The sequence below is a fragment of the Elephantulus edwardii genome, unplaced genomic scaffold, assembly GCF_000299155.1.
Source record: "Elephantulus edwardii isolate Elephantulus edwardi_28Jun2011 unplaced genomic scaffold, EleEdw1.0 scaffold00012, whole genome shotgun sequence".
Lineage (NCBI taxonomy): Eukaryota > Metazoa > Chordata > Mammalia > Macroscelidea > Macroscelididae > Elephantulus > Elephantulus edwardii.
In genome coordinates this window covers 8,033,821-8,048,723 of record NW_006399762.1, presented here as the reverse complement: position 1 = coordinate 8,048,723, position 14,903 = coordinate 8,033,821, and the positions used below count along the sequence as shown (strand labels likewise).

The 14,903-nt window shown below is 35.3% G+C and overlaps 1 protein-coding gene across 1 annotated transcript in view; it reads right to left on the bottom strand.

The window, feature by feature from the left end:
- PDE5A (phosphodiesterase 5A, cGMP-specific) overlaps positions 1–14,903 on the bottom strand; it is a 259,248-nt gene that overhangs the window by 196,355 nt on the left and 47,990 nt on the right. The window contains exon 3 of the mRNA XM_006881059.1: positions 3,895–3,984. Coding sequence (XP_006881121.1) covers positions 3,895–3,984 — 90 coding nt within the window. The remainder of the gene's footprint in view (positions 1–3,894; positions 3,985–14,903) is intronic.

Sequence of the window (14,903 nt, the reverse complement as noted above, 5' to 3'; positions counted from 1 at the left end):
TCTCTGTAAATGTTTATGAAAATTAATAAAATATAGAAAAAAAATAATGATAAAAAAGATAAAAAACAGAAATACTGAGCAAGTTCATCTCTTTCGATTTTCCAACTCCAGTTCTTTGCATATTTCATTATAATCTTTGTTTGAGACCCAATTTCCTCTGTCTCCTTAAGTATACAAAATCATAGGCATTCTTTTATATGCACATAAGTCTGTCAAATAAAATATAAGGTTTCCAGTCAAATTTGATTTCATACAAATAATAAATTTTTTTAGTGCAAGTACATCACAAATTTTCTAAGGAAATACATTTTATTTGCTCTGGGACATATTTATAATACATTGGTATCATTAGTCATTGCCTTGAGAGCAGAAAATGCGACAGAAGGATACTGGACGATGAGCGCCTTTCTGAAATGGCCAGAGGGAGTGAGAATAGCACAACCCCTCACTGCCCCAGAGGAGAAAGCAGATAAAAGATTTTATAGCCCAGGTCCACTGTGCCTCTAGACCCATACCAGGAACAAGAGGTTAGTTTATTTGTTGTTGACTCACAGACTTTACTTACAGTGGTGGTACAAAGAGTGGGGTTTACTGGAGAAATATGTTGGGGAGTGGAAGCAGCAAAGAATATCTTACAAGTCCAGGTTTAGTCCACCAGTCTCAAGCCAGATTAACAGCAAAACACAATTCTTTAATTATAAATAGTCCTCATTTCAGATCAGCAACACAAATTCAAGAAGCCTCTGGTTTCCTCAATCATCCAGCACGGTTTGCCTCAGAGCAGTTATCAACCATCTGGCAAGAACAGCAAAACCTTTAATTGCGTCCAGAAGAAATGCAAGAAGCCTCAGGTCATACCTTGCTTTAGTTGCTCCACAGCAATGCCACAGTCTACCACCATCACTAGGGTGTCACTCTCACCAGGTCTTGCTCCAATCTCTCTCACATCTTGCTGCCCAGTGTGAGAAGCACGTTTTCTCTCTCTCTTGTACCCTAGTTCTACAGGTGTTGATGATTTGCAAGACCAAGTGTTTGTGTTAAGGCAGCTAGAGATGAGAGGGGGCACGGAGACCACAGTCATGCATGGCTTTTTATTTATTTATTCACTCAAATAGTTAATTCACTAATTAAGTAATTAATTAACCCATATTTATGTCTTAGCTCCATTTTAGTAACAGGTGCTGAAGCTGGTCTCTTAAGAAACTATCTAGCAACTGGAAGGCATTTGCTTAGAGCCTTTTCTCCCCTCCCCCCACATTTCATTTTTTTTTTCTACCTAAGTAGGAAATACGCATTAATTTAGGAGTTTTGTGCTATACCACATTTCAGGTTGATATAATTTAAAGCTTCCACAGCTTAATAATGATAAACACTGTTAAGTGATATATATGAAAACAAATCATAAAAAGAAGATACTTAAACTACATAATCAGCAAATGGATTATAAAATTATTTTATACATCACTTGTAGAAATAAAAAAAAAGAAACCAATAGGGGGGAAAAACCAAACAACTAAGCCATTAGTTATAAAAATAGGTAAAGGACTTGTGCAAGTAATTTACTGAGTTGTTTGTTGTTGTTATGTGCCATCGAGTCATTTGCGACTCATAGCAACCCTATGTACAAAAGCCCTAAACGCCAATCTATCCTGTGCCAACCTCGATGTCTGAAACACATTCACTCCACTCACAGAATCGATCCATCTGATCAAGGGTCTTCCTCTCCTGTGCCATCCCTCCACTTTCCCAAACATGATGTCCCTCTCCAAGGACCAGTCCCTCCTTGCAACACGCGTAAGTATGTCAGACGAAGCTTCAGAATCCTTGACTCCCGGGAACATTCTGGCTTCACCTCTCCAGGACAAACCTGTTTGTTCTCCTAAAAGTCCATGGTATATTCAACACTCTTCTCTAACACCACAACTCAAAGGCATCAATTCTCTCTATCATCCCTATTCACTGTCCAACTCTCCGATACATAGCATGGAATTGCAAAAACTATAGCCTGGATCAGGCGCACCTTAGTCTCCAGCCTGACGTCATTGCACTTCAGGACTCTTGAGAGGTACTTCACAGTTGACCTTCCCAATGCAATTTACTGAGAGCAACTCTAAATCAACTTTAGGCATATTAAAGTATAGAATTCTTCACAAATAATCTTAGAAATCAAAACAATGAGATGCTGTTTCAAACTTATCCTTCTTTCTAAAAATTAAAATGAGTATCACTATTACATGTTAGTCTAAAATAAGAACTTTAATATTCCGCTCAATGATTTAAATTCATTTTAGCAGCTCTGAAAGAAATTTGATAATATTTAATAAAGTTTAATCTATTTATATTTCAAGATCCAGAAATTTTTATTCTAGGTATATATTTGACTTTAAAATGCTTAGGGTCTTTTTAATCAGTGTCATGCAGACCTTCAAGATCACATTAACCCTGAGGTCCCACCTTCCTTCATCTCATCAGCATTCTCAACGCAATCAAATGGGTTCTAACTTACAGCAACGCTCCATGGGGTTTCTGAGGCTATAAACTGCAATGAGAGGAGTCTTGTCAGTCTTTCTCCTTCCAAGCCACTGGTTGATTTAAACCACCAGAGACATGTAGCCCTGAAGTTAGCAGCACAACCTGGGATGGACTCAGCTACCCGAAGGTCCCAGGGTTCCATCGCAGAGCTGGCTAATTCAGAATCTGCCCTTTAACAAGATTCTCATAAGTATATCCATGGTTTTTAAACCCTAATTTAGGAATATTTTGAGAGACGTGGCCTATAGGGTGGGCCAAACAGTAGTTGATAGGGGCAGCATAAATTAAGAGAAAGGAGATGAGAAACACAGAAAAGAGAGAAGAAAAAATAAAAGGAATGAGAATTTGCAACAAACTGGATGGAGAAGGGAAAAGGAAGTCGGCAAAAACAAAAGAAAATGAAATGCCGAAGTATTTCTAATACTTCTAATAGAAATACCTCTCAATTTCGGCTGCACATTATAATTAATAGGGAGTTTGAAGAAAAAAATTGATGTCTGAGTTCCTGAAATGCTGATTTAACTGATCTCAAGTGATGTGGGCCTGAAAGATTTCTATGTGCTCCCAGGGGATTCGAATAGACAGCCAAGGTTAAAAACCACCACAGTGGACTTTGGACTTTTGAATATTTTAATTCTGAGTAATGATTCTCATCTTTGACTAAAAATATTTGTCAAGCTTTGAAAATACATCAGTATCCAGATTCTTCCCTAAAGAATACGATTTAAGTAATGATTTTTTTAATAGTCCTCAATTGATTAGAATGTGCAATCAGAATTCAGGACATTGACTAGAAATATGCAGGTTATTATCCTCTTTTATTCAAATAAATGCAAAATGGAAAGGAAAATCAGTTCTGACAGAATTAAAATTAGTCAAAACATGAACCAATGTATTTTCATTTTTTTTTATAATTTCACTATGAATTCACAGTTTCTTGGTATTAGCTATAATTTCAATTTTTCAAAAACATTATTTTGCATCTAAAATATCAGCACTGACCACTGCAATCAAGTGAACATTTATAAAAGAAGTATATTTAAATATTTATCTAAAGTATAATAGGAAGTAAATTAATCCCAACCACAATTATAATTATACACCTCAAGATAAAATACAGATTTCTAGGAGAGAAAGGAAGAGCATTACTGAAATTTAATTCTAAATTTAAATCTAAAGCTTTTCCCTAGGACTTCACCCTCTAACTAATGTTTAAATAAAATACATGAAGCAAATCATCTGAGTACTTTATAGATACATATTCACTAGAATATCATTTCAAAAGTATGCAAACTAATGTATTTTTTTAAAATAAAACTATTTAAAAATAATCTTGTTTTATATCATAGAAAACTGGCTTACCTCTTCCCTATGATTCTTAATTGGCATACAAAGAATACTTTGTGTCCTGTAGCCTGTAATTTGGTCAACTTCTGCATTGAACCGAGGATCCTGGTAAGGAAAAAGAAATTAAATTTAGTGACTGACCTGAACAGGCTGATTGGATTTTTCTGATTGATAAGATTAGATATATCTAACCTTTGAGTTATCTTGTTATTCCCAACAACAATTTTATCATTGTGAAAGGCATCACATCATGTAAGTACATAAAATTTTTGACAAAGATAAATTTAAGAGGTTTTTTGTTCTGTTTTTAGCTGTTAGTATTTACAAGAAACGAAAAAAGAAATACAAATTGAACATTCAGTAAGGAAGGAAATTCAGAACTTAACCAACATAGACAGTCTTGTTTAAATTTAGAAAAAAAGTGGCATCTCTCCACTGCTGTAATGCCCTCATATCTAATTCTTCTGTGTCATCCAAGGAAAGGCACTTCCACACCTGAAATTTTCCCTGTAAAAAATCTACAATCTCCAAAACCATTTTTACAACATTAGCTATTCTCTTGCAATGATTGTGGGCACATTTCCCCATATTCAGTACATCTACTTCAGAAATTCCTAAATAATTACATTGGGTTTTTTTCTTCTTTTCTAGATGTATGGTAAAACAGTTGTATGACCTTAATTCAAGTTACACACAATTTAAGGTTGGGCATTATTCTCTTTCGATTTTTTAATCTCCTCTTTAATAAAGCAGAGCATACATATCTAATCTCACCAAGGACTTTCCGAACAGTGTAAAAATCCTAAATGTGATTTTTAAAAGGAAAGGTACAAAATTATTTTCCACTATATTTTAGATTGCTAAGCAGTAAATTTTACAAAAAAGCAGTAGCCACAGAGTTAGTTCTAACTCATGGTAAAGCCAAGTGTGTGTCAGAGTATAGAACCATGCATCATGGAGTTTTCAATTGCTGAAATTTTTACGAATAGATTGCCAGGCGTTTGTCCCAAGGCATCTGTGGGCATTTCAGAACCTCCAATCACGTGGTTAGCAGCATTACTCATCTGCACCATCTAAGAGTTAAATCTATAAATTCTATGTATGGATAGGTTAGGTTCACCACTGTATTCCCAATATTTAGAAAAGGAACTCAAAATAGTCATCAAATGTGATCAGTAAGTTACAAAGGAAGAGACTGCTTATCTTTCTCCCACGGACGACCTGAATGGTAAGTTTCAATTTCCAGACAAACCTCCCCTTTGGGTTAGCAATACAATTGCCTATGGACTATGCCACCAAAGTGCCTTTTTTTTTAGTTTGATAGTTTATAGTAAATCAGATAGATATAAGGAAAATATACCAGAAAAAAAATCAACAGATGAGACATGATTAGAATGGAAAAAACAAAACAAAACCCTCCAGAAACATCTGAAGGGATGTCGTCCCCTTCTAACAAACACGCTTTGGGAAGTTACATGTTTAACCTAATAATAGCATCATGTTCCCCAAATTTTGTTTTTAGAATTCCCTTCAAGAGATTATGTACTATTTCTATAGGAAAACTTTCGTCTTTCAAAGGACATTTTGTTTTATTATTTAATGTGAAAAATAAAAATGCTATCTAAGTAATTATTAATAAAAAGTAAAGTTAAAAATGTTCATTTCTAAAGAAGATGAAAACAAACTCTCCAAAGAAGTAAAAGAATGAATCAATGTGACATTCAGCGCTCTACATATGTATGTTTATGTGCTGTACATACGTGCCTACAATCAGTATAAAATTATGTTCCTTTTCCTCGAATAGAGTGTGGGTAATAGATTTTTCAAATTTGGTTTAGGTGAAGTTCCAAATTCTGGCATCTCAAACAGTTATCCTTTATCACCGTACTCAATGAAAAGGAAATATACAAACAGGGCTTCTAGAAGCACTACAAGTCCAGAAATACTAACAAAAATAACAAGCACTACTATTAGAATGCTTACCCTTCTGATTTATGACAACTTAACAGTATGAGAAAACATGAGCTTTGGACAGTCACTTGTCATAACAAAGTAACTGGAACATCTTGCCCTCATGCTTTTTGAAAACTATAAAGATAAAATATATGAGACAACTAAAGCATAGATGGTGCAAAGGGGAAAACATAAATGACTGCTGCACAAAATCCTCACTTTGTGCTTAAGGGTATCTATCTAATGTGAAGTGGCAAAGACATACGCAGTGGAGCACTGATTTCATGAAAAGAAAGGAGTTCTGAGTTCCTGAGGTGGCTGAAATGTGTAGGGGACGAGTACCTGAGAAGAGAGAGGAGCTAAAGGGAGAGGAGAAGAGGTAAAAGGGGAGGGTAAGAGAAAACGGAATACTTATTTGATTTCGTCATGTACAATCCAAGACTTCAAGGTCTAACAAATATTGCTTGCCAATTGTTTGACTGAATGAGGAATGGTGAAATCAGGAAAGAGCTTGAAGACTCTGCAGTACCTACTCTACCTAAAGAGAGGCCTTGTGCACTCAATTAAGATGCACAAGATTAAATTATAAAAACTGAAATAAATCCAGTCCAACAGATAATACGATCTAATTATTTTACTACATGCCAGAACAAATCTAAGTTCTACCTTAAAGAAAGAGAATATAATCCAAATGCCCTGAAATGTACAGTCTACAAGGAATGTCCAGCATATGACAAAAATTACTACATCAATGAGAGAAACAATGAAACAAAAAATAGAACCATGGTAAAGAAAAAGGATCACTCAATAAAGGTGATGAAATAAAAGACTGAGATGCTGGAATAGCCAGACAAGGACAATAAGGAAGCAACCATCATAACTGCATTTAAGGACTTAAAGAAAATCATAATTAAGAACAAACTGATGATAATCTCAATAAAGTAGAGGGGGAAATACGAAAAATCCAAATAGAAATTCCAGAATTAAAAAGTATAATATTTAAAATGACAAATTTACTGGTGGTGGGTTTAACGGAAGATTGCAAACAGCAGAAGAAGGTCAGTGAATCTGAGACAGATTTACAGAAAGAATCCATTTAAAAAGAACACAGTGAGGAGGAGAAAATTGGACATTGTAAGAGAAAAAAAATAAAGCACATAAATATTCACATACTAGGCATTAGTGCAGTCTTTAGTATGGATTGAGACTCAATATCAAGAAAATAAAGATTCTTCCACTGGGCTGACTGGCAGCATCGTGATGGATGGTGAAGAGACTGAGACTGTTCATAGTTTTAGTTTGCTTGGTTCCACAATGAAACTCTTGGCACCAGCAGCCAGGAAATTAAAAGACATATTGTGACAGGAAAGTCTGCGGTTAGAGACCTCTCTAAAGTGCTGAAGAGCAACAATGTCAGTCTGGAGAATAAGGTGTGCCTGGTTCAGGCCATGGTCTTTGCAATCACTTACTGTGCATCAGAGAGCTAGACAATGACCAGGGATGATAGAAGGAGAACTAATGCCTTTAAGCTATGGTGTTGGAGAAGAGTATTAAAGAGACCATGGACTGCTAGGAAAACAAACAGGTTTTATAATGAACAGGCATACAACAAAAACAGTAACAATGGAACACCAGTGTTTTCAAGGAGATGATGACAAGTGGTCTAACCTATGTATAAGAAGAGAAAAGAGAAGAGGAGAGGAGAGGAGAAGAGAAAGAATGGGACAGAAAATTATTTAAGGATATAATGACCAAAATTTTCCCATCTTATGCTTATATCCATTATTACATCAAGGGTAAAAAGAACTAATATAAAGGATAGCTGACTTCTCATGTAAAACAAACAAACAAAAAAATAGAAAGGCCACCAAAGAACAGAAAAATAAAAGGAAGCATTTTGTAACAGGTTCAAAGAAAACTACTCACAATTAAGAATTCTATCCTTCAAGAATTTGGAATTTTTGAAGAAAAGTGTGGCATCAATACTGAAGGAAGATTCAGCAACAACCCGCATTATGCACATGGCACAGCTTGCTTGCTAAGTTTGAAGAAGATATGAGGCATCTGCTGCAGAGGATTGAGGGCTATAGTCTTCAAAATTGACTGTATCTCAGCATCAAGAAAAAAAAAATAAATTCTCACCACTGCAATGATAGGTAATATCATGATGGATGGGGAAAAGATTGAAATTGTCAATGATTTTATCCTAGTTGGATCCACAATCAAGACACTTTGTACCAGCAGTCAGGAGATCAGGAGACACAGAGTATTGGAAAAGTCAGCTGACAGAGACCTCTCTAAAGTCCTGAAGAACAATAATGTCAGTTTAAAGACTAAGGTATGCCTGATTCAATCCATAGTCTTTCCAAATTTTTGAGTTGTGATGTTAGAGAAGAGCGCTGACTATCCTATAGTGTGGAGGACTTAAGAGTTTATTCAAAATCACTTTCCTGCCCATTGCCTGACTTTGCCAAAATAACTGTTAATAGTCTAGCAGTAAAAAATAGTACCACAATAGTAGAAGGAGAATTTAACACCAAAGTCTCACCAAAGGTTAGATCAACTTGATAGAAACTTAACAAAGACGCAGAAGATTTATATTATCCATTCAGCCAACTCAACTTTGTGGATGTAGTCAGAGTACAGCATCCAATCAAACCCTACTTTACTTTCTTCTCAAGTGTACATGGTACATACTCTAAAATGGATCAAATTATAGGACACAAAGCAAGACTCAACAAATTAAAAATTACAGGTGGTATCTTCTCAGACCACAATGCCATAAAGCAAGAAATTAAGGACAACAGTGTAAAGTTTACAAAACCACTAACATGGAAACTAAATAACATCCTGCTATACCATGATTCGGTTATAGGAGAAATAAATTTTAAAAGTTCCTCAAAACAGATGATAATAAAAATACAACAGGTCAAAATTCTGGGATACAACTAAGGCTCAGAGGCCAGTTTATAGCAATAGGCAACAAATAAAAGATGAAGAAAGAAGCAAAATTATTGACTAACTCAACATATCTATTGAATAGAAAAAGGGCAGCAATCTAACCCAATAGCTTCTAGAAGAAAGGGAATTGCAAGGGCAAATGTAGAAATCAATCAACGCCATCAACAAGACCAGGAGCTGCTTTTTCAAAATGGTCAATAAAATAGACAAACCATTGTCAAATTTAACAAAAGGAAAGAAAGACTCAAATAACTTGAATTAGAAATTACAGCAATAACATCACAGAAGACTAGATAAAATTAAGTAGATATTATGAAAAGCTATACTCCAATAAATTTGAAAACCTAGAGAAAATGGACAAATTCTTTGAAACTCACACCCTACCCATATTGGCATGGACAGATGTAGAATGCTTGAACAGACCCATCACAAAAGAAGAAACTAAGCAGGCTGTAAAAAGATTCCACTACCCACCAAAAAAATTCTGTCCCAGATGGCTTCACAGCTGAATTATACCAAACATTAAGAGATCTATAAACAATTCTATTTAAATTATTAAAAGAAAAAGAAGAAACACTCCCAGAGTCATTCTATGGAGCAAGCATAACCTTAATACCCAAACCAGGCAAATAAATTATAAAAATAGAAAAAAGTATAGACAGTATCTCTCATGAATATAAAACAAAAATCTTAAAAAAAAATTCTTGGCTTGGAGAATCCAACAGTTTATTAAAAAATACGGCCACATGTGATTCATAACATGCATGCAAGGATGGTTCAACGTAAGAAAAACAACGTAGCTCATCACATTAACAAGGCTAAGAACACAATCCTATCGATTGTTGCAGAAAAGGCCTTCAATAAAATCCAACACCCCTTTCTAATCGAAACTCTCAGCAAAGCAGGAACAGAAAGAAATTCCTCCAGCAGAGTGAAAAGTATATACATAAAACCAAGAGGTAGATTCTCAATGGAGAAAGGCTAAAGGCATTCATTTTGTGAACAGGGACCAGGCAACAATTCCCACTCTCACCACTCCTCTTCAATATTATATTGGAGGTACTTACTAGGGCAATACAACAAAAGAAGGAACTAAGAGGCATTCAAATTGGCAAAGAGGGGGTAAAACTGTTGTTATATTCAGGTGAAATGACAGAGTACACAGAAAACCCCAAGGACTCAAGGGAAAGAAAAAACACCGGAAAACAACAAGCAACTGTTATACCTAGTAGACCAATTTAGTAGCGTGTCAGGATACAAAATCAATATACAAAAATCAGTGAGATTCCTCTATAGTAACAACGGAAATACAGAAAATAAAACTTAGAAAGAAATATCATTTATAGCCACATATATCATAGCCAACCACAAACTGAGATACTTGGGTAAACCTAACTAGAGGCACAAAAAAACTTCGTAAAGATATCTACAAGACCCTACTATGAGAAATAACACAAAATCTAAATAAAAGGAAAATTCTTCCTCGTTCATGAACAGAAACACTCAATATAATGAAAATGACAATCCTACCAAAAACAACTTATATGTTTAATATAATCCCGACATAGACATAAATTCATTATTCAAAGAGATAGGAAAGGCAATTTTTTAAGTTTATTTGGTAAGGAAAGTGATCTCAAATAAGCAAAGCACTTCTGAAAAATAATGCATAAGACCATTATTGTAAAAATAGGACTACTAGTAAAATATGCTGAAAAGTCCAAAGAGGAAAAGAGAGAATGAGGAGGGGTAAGGATAAAGGTAAGGGAAAATGACAGGGTCATAGAGTTTAGCGGGCAGAGGAAGGGGTAAAAGAAATAGGAAAGATCCAGAGGGGTCTGAAAAGGTGGGGTAATGGTAGTAATGAACAATGGTGATTAACTTTATAAAACACATTGTATGGGGGAAATTGTATGAAACAATATGAATACAGAAGATGTGTGAAACATTTATATAAATGAAACACAATATATATGACTCTTGTATGCAAGCTAACATAAAATAAAAACAATCATATTTAAAAAAAAAACGACACAAAAAAGCTCTGCAACCTTTGTTCTGGAAGTAAATCTAACACATAGTAACATTAAAAGACTAGAGATTTGGGGATCCTTGCCTAAACCATTATGGGTCCATCCCAGTTGCCAAACAGGACAAGAAGAATTTGAGACAGAAAGCAAACAAGCAGGAGAAAGACTTTCTCAGCTTACTGAGAGAAAGAAAGCTGACTTGAGACCCCCTTGCATACAAGTTGCTAAAGTTGGTGTCCCTAGTCTTGAGCCACTCAACAACAAAAACAACAACAACAAAAAAAGATGACATTAGGCTTCAGGAGAGAAGGTGCCATCAGGTGAGACATTATTCCCCTGAGCCAGCACTTTCTGGTGCATGCAGGGGAGAAAACTGACTGAAACTTCCCAGAGGAAAGGTCCCTCCATTTGGGCATCCTTACCTTCACCACGACAGAGCTATCTCAGATGCTAAACAGGACAATAGTTTGGGACAAAAAAGTAGAAGCAGGGGAAAGACTTTCTCAGTTGGCACATTAACCTATGTGAAAGAGAGCTGACTTGAAATCCTTCTGGATAGAAACTGCTCAAGTGGACCACCTTTGGTCTTCCACCACTCAGCCACTCCATACGTGAAGGAGGAAAATAAAGAGTTTGAGAGAGAGGACTACAATAAGGCAAGATTCCTACAAAACTGACTGCAGATCAGAGTGAACCTGAAGGACTTTAGGATAGGCAAATATTCCCAAAAAGGACTTATAAAAGAGCGAGTGGCTCATACTACAGATTGAACATTTTGAAGTTGGCAACTAATAAATAATATAAAGAACTAGCAAAAATTTACACAGACAAATAGAAATGGCTTAACACTTATCAAGAAAAACTGCACATACTGTCAAGAAAGCAGCAGTTAACCTGAAACATTGTGGGGGGGGGGGGGAAGCAGACCAAATGAACACCTCAAAGACAAAAAGGCAAAAAGATATATGTTGACTTGCAAGTATTCGAACAGCTATGGAAGAAAGTACAAATGACAGAAGAAACAATTGAAGCCGCAAATAAAGGGAACACTCTAGATGTAGAGACCCAGAAAAAAGACATTAACAAGAAGTTATTTTAGCAGCTATGGGAGAAGGTGCAAATGATGGAAGAAACAATGAAGCCATTATGAAAGTAAATACTCCAGAAACAGGGAGACAGAATAAATATATCAATGAGGAGAAACTTGTATAACAAAAGAAGAAAATGCAAAAAATGGGAGAAAGAATTGAAACTATAGATAAAGCAATGCAATTGGCACAGGATAGAGCAGGGTTTAGGGTTGTTGTACATAGGGTCACTATGAGTCGCAAACAACTCGACGGCACATAACAACAACATAGATAAAGAGGTTCAAGAACTTAAAAAAAATCATCACAGGACAGAGAGGGTACATTCAACACAATAGTGAAAATAACAAAAAAAGGCATGGACATGCAATGCAGACTATTAAAGCCAAAAGAGCTGAAGTGCCCAACATTCTGAAAGAACAAAAAAGTAGAAAAGAAGAAACAAAGCAGAGAGTCACTAGGCTGGAAGATAAGAACCTCAATGGAAATAAGTTAGAAGAAAAATAAGAGTTGAGACATAACGAAATTGAAGAAACTATTAAAATCATGTGTGATGACATCAAAAGGAATTGATTGGAATCCAGAATATGAGACAGAAAAATCACTGAGAAAATTGTGGATGTGGCATAGAAGAAAACTTCCCAGGTATGTTTAGGAATGGAAAAATGCACATTCAAGAAGCATAGCAAACACCAAATAGACTAGACCCCAAAAGAAAAACATCAAGACATATCAGTCAAATTCTCCAACATAAAAGATAAAGATAGAATACTAAAAGCAGCACAAGAAAAACAGCTACAAAGGAAAAGCAACTAGATTAAGTTCTGATTTCTCAACGGAAATCATGTAAGCTAAAAGGCAATGGGATGGCATTTACAGAAAGTTGAAAGAACATAACAGCCAAAGGAAATTACTGTACCCAGCAAAGCTCTTCATCAAATATGAAGGAGAAATAACATCTTTTGCAGAAAAGAAGGAAATTAAGGAATTTGTGAGAACAAGGCCAAATCTACAAGAACTTTTAAGAAAAGTCCTTCACACAGAGACACAAAAGGAAAGTGGATGGACCACAGTAACCAAAAACAACAACAAAAGAAATTCAGCAAAATGGCAACAATAAAACCTGGCCTGTCACTATTCACACTTAATGTGAATAAACTCAATGCACCAGTCAAGAGAAAAAGAGTAGCAGAATGGGGGAAAATACCTAAAGTCAATCAATATGTTGCCTACAACTGACACATCTAAAAATGAAAAGACAGATTCAAAATCAAAGGCTGTAAAAAAATATACCAAGCAAACAGCATCCACAAAAAAAAAAAAAGCAGGAGTGGCAATACTTATCTCTGACATGATAGACTTCAGGATGAAAAGCCCCATAAAAAGATAATGAAGGGTGCTATGTAATGATTAAAAACACAGTAGATCAAGAAGAAATAACCTTGGTCAACACCTATACACCAAATGATAGACCAATAATACATAAAACAATGATTAACAGAATTTAAGAAAGAAATGGTACCACAGTAGTGGTAGGAAATTTTAACACATCGCTATCATTAAAGAATAGGTCAACTCAAAAGAAACTTAACAAAGATGCAAACGATCTAAACTAATACATTAAGACAACTCTACCTTATGCATGTATTCTGGGTACTGCACCCAACTAAAACTCAATTCACTTTCTCCTCAAGTGCACATGCTACATTCTCCAGAATAGATCACATAATAAGTAAGGCACAATACAAGCTTCAACTCAAAAACACTGAAATCATACAGAATATCTTCTCAGATCACAATGCCATAAAACTAGAGATTTAACACAAGAGGATAAAGCTTGTAAGAAATAATAATGTGGAGGCAAAATAACTATAATTGGGTTATAGAAGAAATAAAGAATTAAATTAAAAAGTTCCTTAAAAGAAAAGATACTGAAAATATAACGTACTAAAACCTCTGGGATATAGCTAAGACAGTCCACAGAGCACAGTTAATAGCAAGAGACACCACACAAAAGATGAAGAAGCAAAATTATAGCTATAACTCAACATTTTAATCAAACAGAAAAAGAACAACAATATAACCCCACAACCTCTAGAAAATAGAAAATTAAAGAACAAGCGATGAAATAGAGACAGAAAACAGAAAAACAAATGAAACCATCAATAAGACCAGGATCTGGCTTTTCAAAAAGGTCAATAAAATTGTCAAGCCATTAGCAAACTTAACAAAAGAAAACATAAATAACTTAATTACGAAATGATAGGGGTGAAATCACAACAGAACCAGAGGAAATTAAATCTATAATATCAGAATATTAATTATAGCTGACCTTGAGGAAAATGGGAAACCCAGAACACTTGATTGTGCTCATGTGAAACCTATACACAGAATTGGAAGTAGTCCTCAGAACAAAGCAAGAAAACATTACATGTTTCACAATCAGGAAAGGAGTGTGTTAGGAATGTGTCCTGTCTTCATACCTTTTCAATCTATATTTGGGATCATTTGGGAGGCTGGGCTTTATGAGGAGGATTGTGGCATATGAACTGAAGGAAGACTCATTAACAACCTATATTATGCAGATGACACAACATTGGACCTGAAGGTCAATATGCAGTCTTCAATATGAATTGAAGCTCAACAACAAGAAGACAAAGATTCTCACCTCTAGGCCAACTGGCAACACGATGTTGGAGAAGAGACTGAGATGATTAACAGTTATAGCTTGCTTGGCTTAACAATCAACACTCTTGGTACTAGCTGTCAAGAAATCAAAAGACAAATTTCATTGGGAAAATCTACTGTCAAACACCACTCCAGAGTTCTGAGAAGGAATGATGTCAGCCTAGAGACCAAGATGCACCTGATCCAAGCCATAGTCTTCACAATTAATTGCTATGCATTGGAGAACTGGAATATGACTAAGGATGACAGAAGAAGAATCAATGCCTTTGAATTGTGGAGCTGAAGAAGAATATTGATCATACCA